At 40.0% G+C, this 19,401-nt stretch overlaps 2 protein-coding genes and 1 long non-coding RNA gene across 4 annotated transcripts in view; 1 reads left to right on the top strand and 2 right to left on the bottom strand.

Moving 5' to 3' along the window:
* The window catches only part of LOC147163558 (VPS10 domain-containing receptor SorCS1-like), a 120,930-nt gene extending 120,403 nt beyond the window's left edge, over window positions 1-527 (bottom strand). Inside the window, exon 1 of the mRNA XM_086092535.1 lies at window positions 418-527. The gene's annotated coding sequence lies outside the window, so the exon portion shown is untranslated. The remainder of the gene's footprint in view (window positions 1-417) is intronic.
* On the top strand, window positions 398-18,197 carry add3b (adducin 3 (gamma) b). Of its 2 annotated transcripts, none has more exons than XM_086092537.1 (15): window positions 398-807; window positions 1,783-2,024; window positions 3,873-4,017; window positions 6,177-6,328; window positions 8,659-8,739; window positions 9,351-9,500; window positions 9,697-9,840; window positions 10,987-11,085; window positions 11,241-11,414; window positions 12,310-12,576; window positions 14,463-14,579; window positions 14,650-14,739; window positions 14,806-14,929; window positions 15,933-16,028; window positions 16,196-18,197. In XM_086092537.1, the coding sequence occupies exons 2-15, from the start codon at window positions 1,836-1,838 to the stop codon at window positions 16,417-16,419; spliced, it is 2,052 nt and encodes a 683-aa protein (XP_085948663.1). In that variant the 5' UTR covers window positions 398-807; window positions 1,783-1,835; the 3' UTR covers window positions 16,420-18,197. The 2 variants fall into 2 exon arrangements, with proteins under 2 accessions (XP_085948663.1, XP_085948662.1); XM_086092536.1 differs by having other exon boundaries at window positions 399-782.
* Window positions 5,581-19,401, bottom strand: part of LOC147163556 (uncharacterized) — a 20,216-nt gene continuing 6,395 nt past the window's right edge. The window contains exon 3 of the long non-coding RNA XR_015096834.1: window positions 5,581-6,395. This is a non-coding gene — a long non-coding RNA (uncharacterized LOC147163556). The remainder of the gene's footprint in view (window positions 6,396-19,401) is intronic.

Here is a 19,401-nt window from a genome sequence, read left to right as displayed (position 1 = left end):
TGCAGCAACTTACATGAATGTATTCCAATAAACATTAATGAAAAAATCTGCTAGTTAAGAATGAATGTGATCATTTTACTATAAACAAAAAAAACTGACTCCAAAGTGGTCCACGCAGCGCAAAATAAATAAGTAAAGCTGAAAAGTGTTCTGAGACTTTGTATGTTTTCATCAATTATTCAGTAATTATTTTCAAACATATAATAGACAGACAGATAGATAGACAGATAGATAGATAGCTTTAGTAAAGAGTGTGAGTACTTTTTCTGCTTGTGATTCAGCGATACCATGAGCTCTGCTTATTTGTGTGATGAAGAGGCGGACGTAAATGAATCACACGAGCAGTTGGAGGGAAGAAGCCTTCCTGAAAAAGGCTTAAAACAACAAGAACTCGGAGATGGGACTAGTTAGTAGTACCTCGCTTCTGGAGTAGGACCGCTGTATGGTCCTGGCGTGGCCGCCATTTTTTCGTGATTTCCGAAGAGGCCTCGTGGGTGGATGAAGTCAGGTCACGTGGTCACTTTTCCTTTTTTCCCATTCACACACCCACCCACATCCTCACCCACTCTCCCCTCCTCTCTCCCCTCCCCTCCCCGCCGACCTCCCTGCTTCTCTCCGCGACGCGCGGCCGCCACTCGCCTCCTTCTGGATAACGAAGTGTGCGCAATGTATCCACAACAGGACTAAAAATCCACCAAGGCTTACTTTTAGCCACCTTTTTTGGAGCTTATTCTGTGGGCGGGAAAGCATTGGGACTCCACGCCGTCCGGAGAACTCTTGAGGTAACTTTTGGGAAGTGTTCTCACGGTGGGTTAGCTTCTCGTTTTTGTCTTTCTTTTACGATGACTTCATTGCGATTCTACTCATAAACATTAACGAGTTGAATTTTATTCGGACACAAAACGTCGCTAAAGCTACGCAACAAAGTTTTATTTGGCTTGGGGAACTACTTAATGTGTAAAATAGTCGCGGTTGTGATGTGTGTATTTGTGTGTAGACCTCCACCCCCACATCCAGGTAGCCCCAAAGGTGCTAACTGCTATTCAAAAGTAGCTCCTTAACACACAAAAAAGGAGACCGCCTTTTGTTTACTGTTAACGACTTTTGGCTTAAAAGAGCTTTTCCTCCCACTCTTTATTTGTTCAAAGGGGGGAAAAGTGATGGAGAGTGTTGAGAAATCCAAGGGAACTTCCATTTTGTGGTGCTGATATTTCACAACTTTCAAGCAAGCCACATATTTGATATAAGACATAAAAAAAAAAAAACAGGGCACACTACCAAACAAAAATATTGATACAGAAGTTTTAGGGGAACAGCAACTATACGTTGCTAACATAGATAGCTGAACAACAATACATTATTTGTAGTCAATAAATATTATGGTGAGGGAGTGGTTAGCACATCTGCCTCACAGTTCCCAGGTTGGGGGTTTGAATCTGGGCTTCCTGTGTGAAGTCTTAATGTCCACCCCAATTTCCTCCCACATTCCCAAAACGTGTTTGATTAGAGCCTCAAATTTCTCCATAGATGTGAACGTGAGTGTGAATTTTTCACCCTAAATCAGCTGAGTTAGGGTCAAGCACATTTAACGTTAAATTACAAGAAAGTGGATCATTTCCTGCTGCACACTTGATGAGCTCTCACTGCACACTAATGTGGTTGGGGATTACTAGTGTAAATCTCAGTTATTACATGAGTCACCAATGCGCCTGTTGCCTTGACAGCCTGACTGTGGAAAAAGCCGCCGTATCTATTTATTATTTTTTTTGGTACCATTGTCAGATTCAAGAGGAAGCGTAGGAGGCCGTCGGTGGTAGAAGAGGCTCTGCTGGAGGATGAGTCTGGTGGAGGTGAGGCAGTTGGCGGGCTCGCTGACCCTGTCCCTGTCCAGCAATGACTCCAAGGAACGCTTCTGCGAGAGCGACCCGGACAGCCTCCGCGGCCGGGCTCTGTCTCCGGACCTGAGGCAGGACTTCAACATGATGGAGCAGAAGAAGAGGGTCACCCACATCCTGCAGAGTCCAGTATGTAGCCAGTAAAGAGAATATAAAAAAAAACGATTTCACCTACTGGTTGCAAGTTAGGTACACATGCATTTAATCCAATACTTGAATCCATTTTCTATAAGGAATATCCTGTTCAAGGGTGCGAGAGCTTATCCCAGCTGACTGAGTGAAAATCAGATGACACGAGGGACTAGCCGCCAGTCAATCACAGAGTATAGATAGATAAACTTCAGACCTCTGCTCTAAAGAAGAAGAAAAAACTTTCTTTGAAGTAAATCAGAAGAACTTAAAGTGGTGGCAGATGTGTGCTGACTCCCATTTGACTCCAATTTGTTTGAATCTGGATGGATAATTCTGAAAACAGCTACTTCCCCAGCTATAAACCACATTATCTCAGTTGTTTTGTTTTTACATCCCATTTAAAAAAAAAATTTTAATCAATTTGATTGTGCAGTTTATCACATTAATGATGGAAAAGGCTTTGAATTGGTCTTTCTTAGTCTCAGGTTGTTGTTTTTTTCAACACAAAAACTTGGCATTTGGAGAGGGGTGTGTAGACTTCTTATAGCCACCTGAGAAAGATACTTTCCTGATCCCACTTTATATACACTGTGTGTGTATTGATAATATAGAGGCAAACTAACAAAGCACAAAGAGCAGAATTTAGGAAGAATTAAAAGAAATCTCACCTAATCGAGAAGAAAAAAAGATGCATGTGGGTATGTGGTAAATTATATAACATAGCTATAATATATAAATTCTAATATAATCCATAGGTCTGATTCAGAAGATCAGCTCATCTGCAATCTCTGTAGAAACTTGATGATAGCGATCCTGATTATTTGATTCAGCAGTGTTGGAGGAGGGAAACCTTTAAAACATGCAGGACTGCAGCCCTCGAGTACCGGAGTTTGAGACCTATGGTAGTCTAATACACTAGTTCTCTATCGTGGTCCTCAAGTACCCCTATCTAGCCTGTTTTCCATGTCTCCCATAGCCAACACAGCTGAGGATAATTTTTAGGCTTCATGCAGAGCTTGCTGAGGAGCTGATCGTTGGAAACAAGTGTGTTGGCTGTAGGAGACATGGAAAACAGGCTGCATAGGGGTACTCGAGGACTGCGGTTGAGAACCACTGGTCTACTACAACAGTAATATTTGTACAATTAGTGCAAAGTGTAAAGTAAAACATTGGCAGTGATATGATACATTACAGTATATTACACAAAATATGTACAGTGTATGAAACAGTTTATATGCGTGATATTGCACATTGAAAGTTATATTTAAAAAATATGAGTGAAATTTGAGCTGTGCAATAATAAAAAATTGAGTACCATTTTTTCATAAACAGTATCTGTGTATTGGACATTAGATTACCCAAGTGGTCAGTCAATGCATAATAAAAAAGTTCAGGTGCATTATAAGAATCAATTCAACTCTGTTAAATGTGGCCTTGGGATATAAGATGGAAAAGGAAGTGGAATAGAATTTCAGCAGCTCAGTTCAAGGAGGCACAGTGAATACATGCCAGCGGAGTGCACAGAAATAAGTCAAGCCCACACTCCTGCGCGATTGCGTAACGGCCCCTAACAAGTGGAACTTATCTCATCGCCATGGTTACGGCGCTGAGATGAAGCAGAATGCTGGCGCTGGGATGACAAACACAGTGCGGCTCGGAGATTCACAGGCTCCCCTCGAAGGCGAGAAAGTAAAAGTTGGGCTTAAATAACAGCACCACCGACCCCTGCGGCGCTCACACAAGGAGCTTTTTCTAGATTTGTGACTCGTAATAAGAAGCGCGTATAAATGAGCTGCAGGATTTACAAGCTTCAGCACAGTGTAATAACTCTTATTTGGTTTGCAGGTGTTCAAAGACGAACTGGAAGGCCTGATCCAGGACCAGATGACCAAGGGCAACAACCCCACAGGTCTCCTGGCCCTGAGGCAGATCGCTGACCTGGTCATGGCCAGCACGGTGGGAGGGGCCGGGCCTTTGACGTCACCCATCAGTGAGTGTTTGTGCGCGCAGGATGAATCCACTCGTTCTTGTCAGCCTGAAGCAGCAGAAAAGTTGTGGAGGGCATTGTCAATGTGTCCATTAAGAACCCGCATGATCGCTCGAGCGGGTGAATCGCAGCAGTTTGGAATGCTAATTATATTAGCCTCACTTCTGGACGCAGCAATTGCTGGCCATCGTTTTTATTGACTTTTATTGTGGAAGAAGTCCAAACGTCAGCATCTATACAAACTAGCAATAGACATAATCATCCATTTTGTGGAGTTGATTAAACGTGTCTTAAAGCAGTGGTCCCCAACAACCGGTCCGTGAACTGGTACATTGGTAATGTGCCGCACAGATATATATATATATAATAAAAAAAATGTTTACTGTAAAACTAAACACATAACAGAAAAAAATTACATTGCATATTCAAATACAAGAAATAGCTATCTTAATGCTAGTAATCACTGGAAAATTATATTGCCAGGCTAGCAAAAATTACGATTAGGAGTTTACCTTCAACTGAAGGAAATTCACACACAAATGCTGTATGACATACAGACAGTTAATCATCACAGTACTCACAGATCTTAATTGTACCCGGTAAGTATATCTACATGCTTGCACCACACTGCCCCTAGAGGCCAAAGCTCACACAGCAGGTATTTATTTTTATCTATTGTTTTTTTATTGCTATTATTTTAGTATATTTTACTTGTTACTGATTTATTTTCTGTTTTTTGTTTTTCAATTACATTTTTCGGTAGTTGAATAAATGCAAAATGTTGAAATCAATGAATAATTAATTGTACTAGGGAAAAAAGGAGGATGAGAATGCTGTCGTGGATCAAAAAGGTTGCAGGCCTACTCGTTATATTAAATGTAGAAAAACTTACACATAACAGGTGCTCTTTAAGCCTGGTGGGCAAAAATTGTTGATCAAAAGGCATGGAGACGCTGAGACACTAATAATCCTGTTTCCTAATCTTGATTTCAATATCAATCAAAAATAAACGTGCTTATTATTTTTCCCATTGTCGCTTAGTAGCCCTAGTAGAAGATAGAAAGACTGCCTGTGGGTGGAATAATACAGGAACAGCCTGATGACCAAATGCCATCATCATGGCAAGTTCAATTTGAGTTAATGTCAAGCAGAGTATGTGTACTACGTCTGTGCCATTAATGCAAGCAACAGAAAACGCAAGCTCCAGCAAGCTTACATTTTTTAATTGTCTACTGTCCAACAGATTGCAAGACAAAAAGCATCTGACAGTGAAATAACCTTTAGGCTACATCTATTATGACCAAGGGTATGGCATTTCATTTTCTGCTCAATTCATTAGCCTAGCCCTCAATAATATTCATAACTGCAGACAGTTATCATGATTGAATTTGCAAGAATATTCAAAGTTTATTTTATTTTAAAATTTATTACCATGATCCCAAGAGCAAATAATATTCATCTGATGCTCCTCCTACAGCACAAGCAGTTCAGATGTGTTTTACTTGATTTGCACTCAAAGGCCCAAAAGAAGATTAGTCCTTTTAATGTTCCTCAAGAGATCAACTCTATTTGACACTGTTTTCAATACACACGCATAGCCAGCCATCCAAAAGACACACATGCACAGTTAAAACTCAAAAGCATGCACGAAGAGATGGGCTTGAAGTAACATTGTGAAGTTCAAAATAAATGCACTTCAGCGATGCTGAGAAGTCTGCAATCCAAATAGTTTTCCGGAAACTTTGCTTTTTTTTGGAACGGGGATATCTTTGTTTTCCCAGTCACGCTCCCTAAACGTCCCCTTTTTTGCCTGCGGGCCTCATGTTTTACTGTAGGCTTCTTCCAGCTCATATCACCTTGTTTGTCTTTAAGTTAAACGCGTTCATGTTAGGAAAATGGCTGTGAAGTCAAACCGAGCTTTGCCCTTTTAAAAAGCTTAAGTGCCTGTAAGAGATGGCGTCGTTAAATGTCCTTATATGGCCGCGCAGTCCAAAATATCCTCACTGGGAATTTTCAGAAAGCCTTTTTTAAGGTTCACATGCTCCCCGAGGGAGACTTTGACTTTATCAGCGGTGAAGGCAAAGCCTGTAAACATCCTTGTTATGTCTGTAAGTGTAGTTAAATGCAAACTCCTTACAAGATGATGTGTTGTCCCGTTGCAGGCTTGGGAATGGTGTCTCCGATCAATGACTTGTACGCCGTGGAGTCCCCGTCCTTTGCCAAAGGCGAGAAGTCGAGCCGCTGCAAGCTGGCCAGCCTCTACAGGCTCGTTGACCTTTTTAGCTGGTCTCGTTTCACCAGTTCCTACATCACCGTGAGTGTTGACATCCCGTGCACGTCTCTCCGTCTTCTTGAGACGTTCTCCAGCTCCACCCTGAAGGCTTAAAGAGAAATGTGGCTTTCTTTTGTGTGTCAGTTTGTCAGAAGAAAAAAACCTGGGGACACAGAGGAACTCACACAATACCATGTTTTGCCATTGATGACAATTGTTACATGTGACATAATTGATTTTCTGTCACATTATCTTTGTAGATACAGAAATGTATATGCCTAATGCGCAGGTCTTCCTGCATACAAAACATTAAAGGGATACCAAACTCATTGAGCCATTTTCCGCTGTAAAAAGTTAATATTTCATCCAGAATTAATTTGATAACTTCATTATTTTTCATGTAGAATTAATACCTTTAAAAACGAAATTTTCCACTTGTTGTCGACTGAAGATGACATCACCTGTGCTGAGGAACTAAGTAACGACCAATCATGGCTCATCTGTTTTCTGGGTTTGGCCAGCAAACTGAGCCATGATTGGTCGTTACCTACTTCCTCAGCACAGGTGATGTTATCTTCAGTCGACAGCAAGTGGAAAATTTTGTTTTTAAAGGTATTCATTATACATGAAAAATAAGGAAGTTATTAAATTCATTCTCGACAAAAACAGAACATCATTTAAAGGGGAAGTCAACCCCCCCCCCCCCCCCAAATCTTAGCAATAATATGTTGTATGTGACCTCACTCGTCTAAAAATTGGAATGTGAGTTAAGCAGCAAAATCCAGCCGTTTTTATCCATCTCAGGGGGCAGCCATTTTGCCACTTGCTGTCGAATGAAGAGGACATCATTGTTGCTCAGGGCTCAGGCAACGACCAATTACAGCTCACCTGTTTTCTGAAGCCGGGCTGTGATTGGTTGTTACCTGAGACCTGAGCAACTGTGTCATCTTCAGTCGACAGCAAGTGACAAAATGGCCGCCACCTGCGATAGACAAAAACGTCTGGATTTTGTTTCATAACTCATATTCCACAAATGTAATATTAATCAGAATGTCATGTTTAGATTAGTAAGGTCACATATAACATTGTCAAAAATGTTTAAGGTTGACTTCCACTTTTAGCTCCACTAAATAGCAATAGTATCACATGCCATAATGAGTATTGTGTCACATTATCTATATAAATGAGGAAGGCACAAACAGAAACAGTTATCCTGCATAATATGCATTTGAAACATTTTAGGGTTTGTATCCCCACAATTTCAAACAATTCTCATGTGTCTTTATAAAAGGTAAAAGGAATAAAGGTAACATTCTTCAGTCAAAATGGACAAACCAACAAAAATCTGCACACTTAGCTCCACTTCTGATGCTCCACCTGAAGTTACTGTTGTTGCGGGGGCAGTGCTGAGCTTTCGTTACCATGGCAACCAGCGGCGGCGCTAGAATGTTGCAGCTAGCTTGAAGAGAAAGGTCTTGCAGAAAGAGACCAAAAATGCAGCGAATGATAGACAACTTCACTTGTGTTGTGGAGGCAGCACTCCAGAGGCAATTCAAGTATATTGCTCATGCAGTGGACACAAATGTCCCCTACCCTAACCCCATGTGGACAATTTTGCCAAATGCTGTTAGCTAATATTAGTCTGGCACTGCCAATCTATAGAGTCTGGCTGTCACTTTACTTGGAAAATAAAATCTGTAGCGTCGTAATTTGGCAAAATATAGACCGGCTGGCTAACCAGGCGCATTTTTGGAAAGAGGAACATAGCAAAAGATAACTTAGTTGTTAAATTTCACACTTGCTGGGAGCAGGCGGGCCCTCCAGAGATGCAGCTGTTTGTATACTAGTAATTAAAACGTCAACCAATCCAATAATGTCTTCTTTAAAGAACTTAAGTGAATTTAAAAAAATGCACTTTCTCTCATAGAAATAACATATCATGTCAGAGAACAATAACAAATCCCATTGCAATGAATTTTTCAGGGGGATAGAACAACATTATCAAAAGATGGATTTGGCACCACAGACCGTTTGCCATTAATGTTTTAAAATGTTTAACTTATCCCTCAGAACTTATGGAATATCTGTGTAACCGAATCACTAAGTCTTTCATGAACACACGATTTAGCATCGGAAATGTGCATCTCTCTTTTCAAAGGCTTTAATGTATTTTGCACATTTCCTCGTCTTCAAACGTTCATTACTTGACCTTCAGACAGCCAACATTTCTGAGCACATAAAAGACTGCTAACCCCAACTCCCCCTGCAAAATAATTAATGCTTTCTGAATTTCGAAGGCTTTGCCGCATGATTTTAACCAGAATGAGGTTAGCATTTTAAAATTATTTAAGCCGTGTTTCTTTTCATCTCAGGTGCGTGTAAACAAAGAACAGGACCATGTTCTGATCAGTCCGAGAGGCCTGTCTTTTGCTGAGGTCACTGCAGCAACCTTGGTAAGTGAATGTACTTTTGTGTTTATGTATGGACTCATTAATTGAATATTTTATACATAGTGAGAGGTTTTAGATATTTGTGAGCCTTCCTCAGACATTTGGTACATATGTGCAATTTAATGAGATAAGAGCTGTATTTATTTATTTGCCTATTTTCCAATTTAAAAGAGTTCGCAGGTGTCTTCATAAAAGGTGTCTATCATTTTTGGTCCACGCACATAAAGTATAAAGAATTACAGCACACTTAATATCCTCATGTCTCACTTTGATTCTTATAACATCAGGCAAATGCAGAGTAGCTTTTGTTACCGTGGCGACCAGACATTTATTGACGTGAGTGACTTTGTTGCTACATTTAGTGACTTATCTGACCCCTCTAGAACTATAATATTTTTTCAAAAATATAAACTAGCAACTTTTTATATAAATATGTATGAATGATGCTTGCAAAAAGTTACAGTAGTGTAACCGTATACAAGAATGTGCAGAGCGGTTCGCTCACACACGTATTTTTAGAAATGGGAGATTAAGGTCATACAGAAGCTGCTGTCAATTTCCCAAAACACGTCCTTTTTTGCACTGTTTTGTTTGACACTGAGGTTTCATTTCAGGTGAAAGTGAACATGATCGGTGACATCGTGGACCAGGGCTCAACCGACTTGGGCATCGACCACTTCGGATTCTCTCCTCACGCCGCCATCTTCGCCATGCGGCCCGATCTGAAATGCATCGTCCACGTCCACACGCCGGCTACAGCTGCCGTGAGTCGCCGCGAGCAAAGCTGCCGTTCAAAGGCTTCAGCGCGATGCTCTTTAGTGCGGTTTTGCCATAAACTTTAAAGCCAGGCCGTAAAATTCACAGCGTGCGACGAACCTGAGACTGGAAAGGCTTTTTATGTGACAGCACAAACGTGTCTCTGTTTAGACGCCGTGGCGGTGACACTGTTTATGTTAACAGGTGTCTTCCATGAAGTGTGGAATACTGCCCATTTCCCAGGAGGCCTTGCTCCTTGGAGACGTGAGCTGCTTCGGTTACCATGGCAGCCTGGATAATAAAGAGGAGAAGGTGGAGTTTCAGAAAGCTCTGGGCCCGACTGCCAAGGTACTGTCAAGTTGAGAGACTCCATTAGTGAAAGGGGCTGTTTCACGGCTTTCAACAGCTGCTTTACCTCTCCAGTCACACCAGGTGCACCATCTAATCAGATCCATTACAAAGAACTCTATCGAGAATTCTGCCTTTTGTGGCTACCTTCTTTTTCGTTCACTAAGTTCAATGCGCAACTACTGCAAAGTGCAAGAGTAAACACGTCATGGGAAGTAAGCATCTTTAGCTTTGCAGTACAGCTATTTCGCAATCTAACTACTTATCATCTAACCATATCTAATTCTAATGTTAGAAAATCACAAGCATAATTGTCAAAATGTGAAGCAATATTTTTTTTGTCATCAAAACCTCAACTTCACTCATTGATAAAAAATAAAATAAAATACAATCTCATAACTGTTTTTTCTCCTAAAAATACTAAAATTTGGAAATATTATATATTCTCTTGTGGATTTAAAAATAAAAAATTATAATATTACAAACGGAACAACTCTTTGTGATTCAGCACTTGTATTGGATGTCACTGGACCTTATAAGTGTACCTAATGAAATGTCCAGAGAGTGTGTCGCTTCTTTAACTCATTTGCTCCCAAAAACATATACATATTTTATTTTAAATATTGCTATGGTCGTATTTAAAACTTATTTATACGCTTTTTATGCTATAGCATGCAGAAGGCTTTGATGCAGACCGTGACATGAAGAAGTCGCTTAAAGCAATGGTAATTATTACAAAAAAAGGCCAGCAGGAGGCAGAAGAGTATAAGAGATCAACCAGGGCCATGTTGCAAAAAAAAAAGAAGCTATTTTTCCCTATTGTTTTAAACAGATTTGAGAATAATGATGAAACTTAGCTATATCCTAATGCTAATTGCTACAAAATGGAAACGGATAGAAATATACTTCTATTTCCCGATGAAAGAAGAGTCTCTAATGTTTCTTTTGGTTCGTTCCATGCTTTTATAGCAATAGAACACAATATTCTGTGAGGCTTTGTAAAACCAGTCAAAATCTAGCCGGGAGCGAATGGGGTTGCTTCAGTGAAAATGGCTGGGAGTGAATGAGTTAATGATCAAAACATGCCCCAGTCTCTATTTTGAATTGGTGCAATTGTATTTAAAGAATTTCTATTGTATTTTCCAGGTGATGATCCTAAGGAACCACGGGCTCCTTGCTTTGGGAGAAACCTTCGAGGAAGCCTTCCACTACATGTACCACTCGCAGCAAGCGTGCGAAATCCAGGTACATTGAATGACATCATTAGTACGGTACAGTTTGAGACGTATGTATTAGTATTTGGACGGGACCGACCTGTATTTTGCCAAATCGTGGCCTCCACGCTAATAAAGTAAATGTATTTTTTGTTACATCTCATCGTGGTCTGGCTCATGTTTTAGGTGCAGGCGTTGGCGTGCTCGGGCGGCGTGGAAAACCTGGTGCTCCTGGACAGGGCGAAGTTCAAACCCCTTACACAGGGAGTGGCCGCTGCCGGGGTGCCCGTCAGCAACGACTTCAAGTGGAAAGTGGGAGAGGCCGAGTTTGAGTCCCTGATGAGGATGCTGGACAACCTGGTGAGTGACGCTATGACCGTGTATATTGAATACCATCTAATGTTAGGTTGCATCCGCACCAGCGCGTTGCTGATGGACAGCCGAGGCAGTTGAGTGGGCTGCAGCTGCGCGAGCCGTCCGCCCACCCTCGCAGGCGTAGGCTCCAGATGACAAATCTAACAGCGGGTGCAAGCAGCCGCGCTAAGTGACCTCACAGTCACTTAGCGGACTGGATTTAGCGTGCCCCGTCTCAACATGGGATTTAGTAACTGCTAAAAAGACTTGTCAATGCTGTCAGCACGGCAACAGCTTAGGTGGCTTGAGGATACTATTACGTCCTGTAGCATGAAGATGATTTAGCACTGGAGCATTTAAGATCATATACCATCCCCAAAATCTTAACTGTTAAAGCTCCAATTCGGACGCCAACTCCATATTTTAAATTTTTCAGCTGGAGTTATATAATGGCCAAATATCCCACACAGTGTATGAAGGGACATAACGAAAGGAGTGTGAGAATAATGTAGCAATATTACAAGATAAAAGTTATTATACTGTATATTATTTATTCATTATATATATATTATTTTATTTTATTTTTACTTTACTTTAAAAAATGCATGTAATTTATTATACATTGTATTCTATGTCCTCATTAAATTCAGATTATTTCAATCATAATTTTCCCACTCAAAAATGTCGGAGCTACTTTCAAATACTTTCAATCCCACACGTTTCCTGTTACAACTAGAAATGACAGCAAAAATGCTTTTATATTTGACTGTATATGCAGTGTTTCAATATTTAGACACATGGCAGCATTGTGACTTGGGTGGCCGAGCATCCTTGTACTTCCACTCAGTTTATTTGTGAAAGACGTTTGAGAGGGTTAAACTTCCTTTTTTCCCCCCCACAGGGATACAGAACGGGCCACTCGTACAGAAACCCCATCGTCCGCGAAAAGCCCCGATCCAAGAACGACGTGGAAATCCCCGCAATGGTATCCGCGATCCCGCCGGTTGATGACGGCGAGGCGGCGGGCCTACGCAGTCCCTTCAAGTTTATGGCGCAGAAGCAGCAACGGGAGCGGACGCGCTGGCTCACCTCGCCCAACAGCTACTTGAGGGTGAACGTGCCCGAACGCTCGCCCAGCGGAGACGTCAGCCCCAGAACCAAAACAATGGTGTGTTGAGCCTACATAAGAGTTGATGAGGGTGTTGGAGCACGGTGGCGGTAGTGGGTAAGCAAGGATAGAGCGATTATCGGCCGGGCCGATTTTCTGTGCCGATATTTGCCATTTTGACCTTTTTACGAATCTGAAGGCCGATAACGCTGGTATCTCACCGAGCGGTGAATACTTACGAATGTAGCGAAATTTAGGGGTTTTCGTCATGATTTGTAAGATGTTCACAGACAGTTTTTACTTTTCACAAAACTATTTCAAACATATTTTTTACTGTCTGTGAAGATATTTTGAAACCTTTTATGAACCCTGACAAAAACCTCAAATAAGCTGCATTCGCATGCATTTGTCACTCATACAGGAAACTTTTCATTTATGGAAATATTTTAATTTCAACTTTATAAAAAAAAACTATGCTGGCACTGGGAACTCCCCCCACACTTTTTATATTTAAAATAAATAAAAAATAATAACAATATAAAAAAATTATATTGAAATTTTGAAAAACTATCTCCAGTATAAATTTACTTGCTTAGTTTTTAATCTAGCGTAACACATGCTGATGACTACATTTTTGTTAAAATTTTTAAACAAAGCTGTCAATTCTTTGTATGTTTAAGATGAAAAGAAAAAGTACATTTTAAAAATGTTGACGATATTTTCTCTTTTACTGAAAAGGGATATCGGCTTGAAATATCGATTATCGCTCTCCTTGACTACTAATAATCGGTATCTGTATCGGCCTTGAAAAAAACATCAGTCTATCACTAGTGGGTAGCACGTCTGCCTCACAGTCGAGAGGTTCTGGGTTCGAGTCTCGGGTCAGACCTTCCTGTGTGGATATTGAATGATGAAGACTAAATTACTCATTGGTAAGTAAGAACATTTAATTTGTAACTGTATGGCACTTTTGCAGAGAGCAATCACAAAGTGCTTCACATTTTTTTATGCATTCCACAGTTCCAAACCATTAAAAAAAAATCCCCAAAATATCAACAAGTTCTCATTCAAAATGTTAAATAAAAAGGCCTATTCAACAAAGCAAATAAAATAATCATCTTTCCTCCAGCTTCTCCACACTGCATTTTTGTTAAGTGGTTCTTCACATTCAACTGTCCTTGTAAGAAATCTTCTTGTTTTAGTCAGGATTAAGATGACGTATATTTCTGTCAACTGGATTTAAAGTCCCTATTAAGAGCCTTCACTTTTAAACAGTAAATCCCTGGTTCTTTCATTCCGTTTATTCCCCATGAAAACTGCATAACCAAATCGTTTTTAAATACTTTTTTTAAAAAATGTCCACAATTTGAGGACAACAAACTGCAACCATAACCTTTATAATCTCATGTGAAGGACATTCTGTAAAAGGCAAGTCAGCAGACCGCATTGACAGAACAGGACAATAAAATCAAATCTGCAAAGTATGAAAGAGAAAGTGAATTGCAATAGTCAAGACGTCAGCAAACAAAGGCAGGTGAACGAGACAAAGGTGTGAATGTGCTGTGTAGGTGGCTGCCAACCCGTCTATTGTGTACCCTGCCCCTCACCCAAAAAAGTCTGCTGGGAAAGATTCCAGCGCCCAGCAACCCTCAACAGGATGAGCCTGATCGGATGAGAGGTTGTTGTTTTGTTTTTTTGGGATTAGCCTGCCATCTTGTGGATAACTGGAGAAATTCATCTTGCTCTCATTGTTAAATATCTCAGGTTACTTTTAGACAAGCTTTCAAACTCACCTTGGACAATTTAAGAGTTTTCAATGAACCTAACATGCATGTTTTTGAAATGTGGGAGGCAACATGCAAACTCTGAGCTGGGATTCGAACTCAGAACTTATTTTACACGATGCACTTTACAAAGAGCATAAACATGATTTCTTCATTTCTCAGTGGATGAAATCATCAGAACCGGGCAAAAGCATAGGAACCCCGATTAAGATCGAAGACCTCAACCAGTTTGTCCCCCTCAACACGGACCCCACGGAAGTGCTGCACAAGAGGAACCGGGTGAGCTCAGATTGATTTCAACCACAATAAACCCCGAATCGCGTTACCACTCGTCCTTCTTTTCATTCAGATAAAAGAGCAACACCGAGGGGACCAAATGACGTCGGGCCCCAAGTCCCATTTACTAGCGGGCATCGCTGTGGACACCGTCCCGGGACCGGTGAGCGAACGTTGAGCTTTTGTTGCTTTGTGACGTTTCTCTTGACGCTCCGCAATCCTCGTGCAGGCTTTCATCACGGAGGACGAGGAGCACACTCGCTCCCTTCCGCCCAATCCTTTCAACCATCTGACGCAGGAGGTGCTGGAGGAGTACAAGAGCCTGGTGGAGCGAAAGCAACTGGGCCAAGACGGTACTTAGAAGAAAAAAAATGTCCTCTTTGTAGGTTTACATGGGCTTCAATCCATATGCAATACGTTGTGTCCCTATTTTTTTTTTTTCTCATATAGAAAAATCGGAGGGACATTCTTCAGCTTTATTTAATTAAACACACACTGTGTGTTATAGTTTTTTTTTTTTTTTTGAAAAACTGCTGCGGCATAGCTTTCTGCTAACCTTTACACATTATTTGGGTCAAATTTGACGCGTTTTGACATTAAGCAGCAGTTAAAATATGCTCAATGTCATTCTTTCACTTTTCCGAGAGCAGCGGTGGTGTCAAACAAACGGCCTGCGGGCCAGACCCGGCCTGTCAGGGGGTCTAATCTGACCCGTGAGGGGGCAGCGGGGTTATTATAGTTTGGGAATTTTCATTTTAGTATGTTTTTATTTCGTTTTGTGTTTTGTTAGTTTTCGTTAACTAAAATAACCTTGGAGGACAGAACACAAATGTCGTTTTTTTTCACTCAAATTGAACCGTTGTTGTTTTTGTCCACTGGATGGTGCACCGACGACCACTTAAATGACTTTCTGAAATTTGTCTCGGACTCAGGATTTGATGCAAAAATTGTGCGCTCATTTTAAAGAAATTGAAGATGACTGCAATAAGATACTAATATATAAGTATATGGGGATATTTTCTGAATGTACATGCAATTAATTATTTGCACCAAAAAAATTTAATGGAAATATTTTTGACCTGTCGTTATTTATAACTTTTAGGCCATAGACATTTTGGTCCGACACACTTGATCTCAGGTTTGGGTGAAATTAGTCCCATGAATTCAAATGAGTTGAATTCAAATGTGTACATTCAGGTTCATCCAGGTCAAACTAAAATGGATTACCTGTCAAGGAAAACGGTGGAAATCTTGAAATGATTAACCTATATGCATTTTTTTTTTTTATTAGACATTCGACATTGCTGACCGGATATGAATGTGACAAATACGTAACGATTGACATTCCGTTTCCAGAAGACGAAGACGCCACAGATGCGGACGAGATGACCACGTTCGACGGCTCCACAATCTCGCTCTCCTTTTCACCCCTCATGACACCAGCCAAGCTCGGTAGGCAAACAACGACTCGCAGGCGAACTGCTTGGATGGACCATTGATTATTATTATTTTTTTCTGATATCGGTCAGGCTCTAATTCACGGCACTTATGATCCTATGAGATTGAGTATTTATGTATATATTCTTTTTTTTTTCCTACTTTGCTGTTTCCCGCAACAGACACGATACCAAACGGCAAGGACCACTTGTCCGACCCAGACGAGGACCTTAGCCTTGAGGTTTCCAAGCTGAGCATGAGCACTTCGGAATCGCTGGAAATCTCCATGAGCGCCAAAGACGAGAGCTCGGAGAGCAAGAAAAAGAAGAAGAACAAGTTCCGCACGCCTTCCTTCCTGAAGAAGAGCAAGAAGAAGGACAAAAGCCAGGTGTCGGCCACACATTAACGTCAAACAAAAAAAAGTGTGTCTTCGGGACGCGAATGAGGGATGGAAACGAGCCGAGATTTGAGTGCTTGCGTGTTTTTATGAATTGGCGTTTGAGAGACAAACTTGTGAAGATTTTTTCCCTTTTGCACAAATGGCTCGTATGAATGTATGCATAATGAGCGTGTCATAGTGGTCGCTAATAGTTCGGCCGTAAAACGAGTGCGTACGATTTGTATCTTGAAAGACATTCCTGATTAGAAGCTTGTGATGCTTTGGAGCGGGGGGAGGGAACCTAAACAAATATTGACACTTCATTCTGCTAGAACAAACAAATCAAACTAATTTGATATTTCTCCTTAATTACTCCCTAAATTAAGAGCTCTTTTTTTCTAACATATTCATTTTAGTCAAATAAAATGAAGATATTTTGTATCGTATCTAGTTAGTCTTTTCTAATATGACAATTTTATTCTGGTATGTTTAAAAAAAAATAAACTTAATTCTTGAACAGCTTTGTTTTTTAACTCATTCAAACCCAAAAACATATAAATACCTTTTTTACTACTTTGTCCTGTACTCCCAAAAACGTATTTATATGTTTTTATGTTTTTTTTTGTTTTTTTACTAGAGCATACAGAAGGCTTTGATACAGCTTCTGACACAAAGAGCTCGCTTAAAGCAATGGTAGTTATTACAAAAACGGCCAGCAGGTGGCAGCAGAGTATAAGAGATCAACCAGGGCCATGTTGCAACAAGTTCTTTTTGACAGTGTTTTCAACAGGTTTGTGAATAATGAGGAAACTTAGCTATATTATAATGCTAATTGCTGCAAAACGGATACAAATGAAAATATATTTTTTAAACAATCACTAATTTCGAGTAATATGTACTTTTAAATTTATTCTGGTATAACGCTCAGCAAATATTGTGTAATTCTATTACTGCTTGATTGTTGACACTCATAAATTTTTTATTTTTTTCTTGTAAAATTTAAAGTATACTCTGATAACAATTAACACAATTTCTGTGTTTTATTTTCTTCTCAATTTGTGAAAAATATTTTAACTTGATTCTCAAGCATTTTTTGTTGTTGTTGTTTTACCAGAATAACATATTATATTACATGGGAGGGGGCTGAAATATGCTGAAAAAATATGAGAAAATATTATATAAATTTTGCCATAATTTACCTCATATTACCAGGAAAAAAATCTTAATTTTACAATAATTACGTGGAAATATATCTAGTTCTAACATTGAAGTCTTTACATCAATGCATTTTCTCAGAAAAAGGTTCCCCATCCCCTGCTTTCTCTTTTCGCAATGACATCATTGTGTGCTGTTGTTCAATGAAGTTTGCCAATATTTACCCACTAACTCTTGTACTAAAAAAACTAAACTAAAAAAAAAACACCATGCTGTGAGAAACTCTATGGAAGTACTAATTGTCATATATGCTGCTTTATTGCTCTGACGAAGCTTAACAAAGCCATGAGGCTTTTGTTGTTGTTGTTTGCAGTACAATGTGAATGTGTCCACCCAAAGGGAGTGACTTATTTTTTGTAAATACATTTTTGTTACACTAAAACTATGAAACGTGACAGTACAATCCTAATACAGTACGTCGTTTTAACAACTCTTTTTATTCCTCTTTTTTATTATTATTATTATTCACTTGTTCTGAACAGGCACTGTTGTTGGTTTGTGTGCGTATATTTTGAGATTCATACCACTTTATATTTGATGTTGGTAACGATGCAAACACATCCAGTATGAAATAAAGCTTTCTAGAAATAGTTGCAGTTTTGTCTGTGACATTTTTTTGGGGGGGGTCAACCATTTACAAAGCTTTTGTCCTTTTTTGTTGATGTTTTTTTTAAGCCCCACCCCTGAAACAAGTGTTGAGTTATAATTAGCCGTGCGAGGCGGTATAATAAACCCGCAGCCATGATATGAATGGCTCGTTGTCATGGCAATCCGGCTGAGAGGGGTCTGCAGAGACAAAGAAGGGATTTGGTGTCTCCAACAGGTGTTCCATTTGGGAGGGGGCGGGGGTCTCGATACCTTCGCCTCCCCCCCCGCCTGCACATGAGATGACAAGGAAGAGATGAGAAGATGTGATGCAATTAAAAGGCTCGTTTCTGAGATTTTTTTTTTTTTTTTTTTGCTTGATTTTGTGGTTCAGAAAAAGTTGAGGAGACTGTTGGGACAAAAGCTGCATTGGGAGCAGGTGACGCACGTCTGGACAGTAGGCGGGGGAATTGGGGGGGGGGGGCAAACGCCACCATGACCTCGGGGCAAAGTTCAGCCATTGTCTCCTGACAACAAGATAAAGTCTGGAGAGCAGGAGACGAGTCAAGAGTCCTGTTATGTGTGTAGATAGGTTGAGGGTGACCATTAAAAGTCTACACAACCCTGTTCAAATGCCTGGTTTATATATAAATATATATATATATATATTTTTTTTTTTAATGAGACCAATAGGATTTTCCTAACATTCTGCGCCAATTATCTGCACAACTTTCATGGTATTGCAATTACTGTACTGACCTACTGGGCAGTTTATCTTTGCTAGATGACTCTCCGCATGGTTTGCACAGCTGTCATTGATTGGTACTACAGCACTCCTGACACCCTCACATTAAGGAAAGACTCCCTATGTACTTGTGTGTCATGTCATTGTCAGAATTGCTTTGCTTGTTGCTACAATAGGCTACTAGTGTCGCTCGTACTATGGGAGAAAAAAAAAATCCTTGTGTGTTTTTCCAAATTTGGCCAATAAAGATAATTCAGATTTTTTTTTTACATTGTCTAGCAAAAGCCAGGAGGTTTTGTCAAAAAAATGTATATCACACTTATTATCTGAGGTCTTTTTACTTCCTGTTTTGAAAATATGTTTTTATTTCAATTGGGTTGTACAAGTTATATGTCAAATTATTAATGGCAATTTATAAATTAATTCTCGGTCTCATTATTTTATATCACAAAAACCTGAAATTT

Source organism: Leptonotus elevatus, chromosome 13, assembly GCF_054856555.1.
Source record: "Leptonotus elevatus isolate MCC_2025b chromosome 13, RoL_Lele_1.0, whole genome shotgun sequence".
Lineage (NCBI taxonomy): Eukaryota > Metazoa > Chordata > Actinopteri > Syngnathiformes > Syngnathidae > Leptonotus > Leptonotus elevatus.
The sequence above is the reverse complement of the archived record's forward strand: the minus strand, read 5'-3'. Positions and strand labels throughout refer to the sequence as shown.

Bases quoted from the DNA above. Each gene is read 5' to 3' on its own strand.
- add3b (XM_086092537.1), top strand. From the start codon at position 1,836: ATGAGTCTGGTGGAGGTGAGGCAGTTGGCGGGCTCGCTGACCCTGTCC. The intron at 9,501-9,696 runs GTGAGTCGCCGC...TTATGTTAACAG, and splicing joins ACACGCCGGCTACAGCTGCC to GTGTCTTCCATGAAGTGTGG. The intron at 14,740-14,805 runs GTGAGCGAACGT...ATCCTCGTGCAG, and splicing joins TGGACACCGTCCCGGGACCG to GCTTTCATCACGGAGGACGA.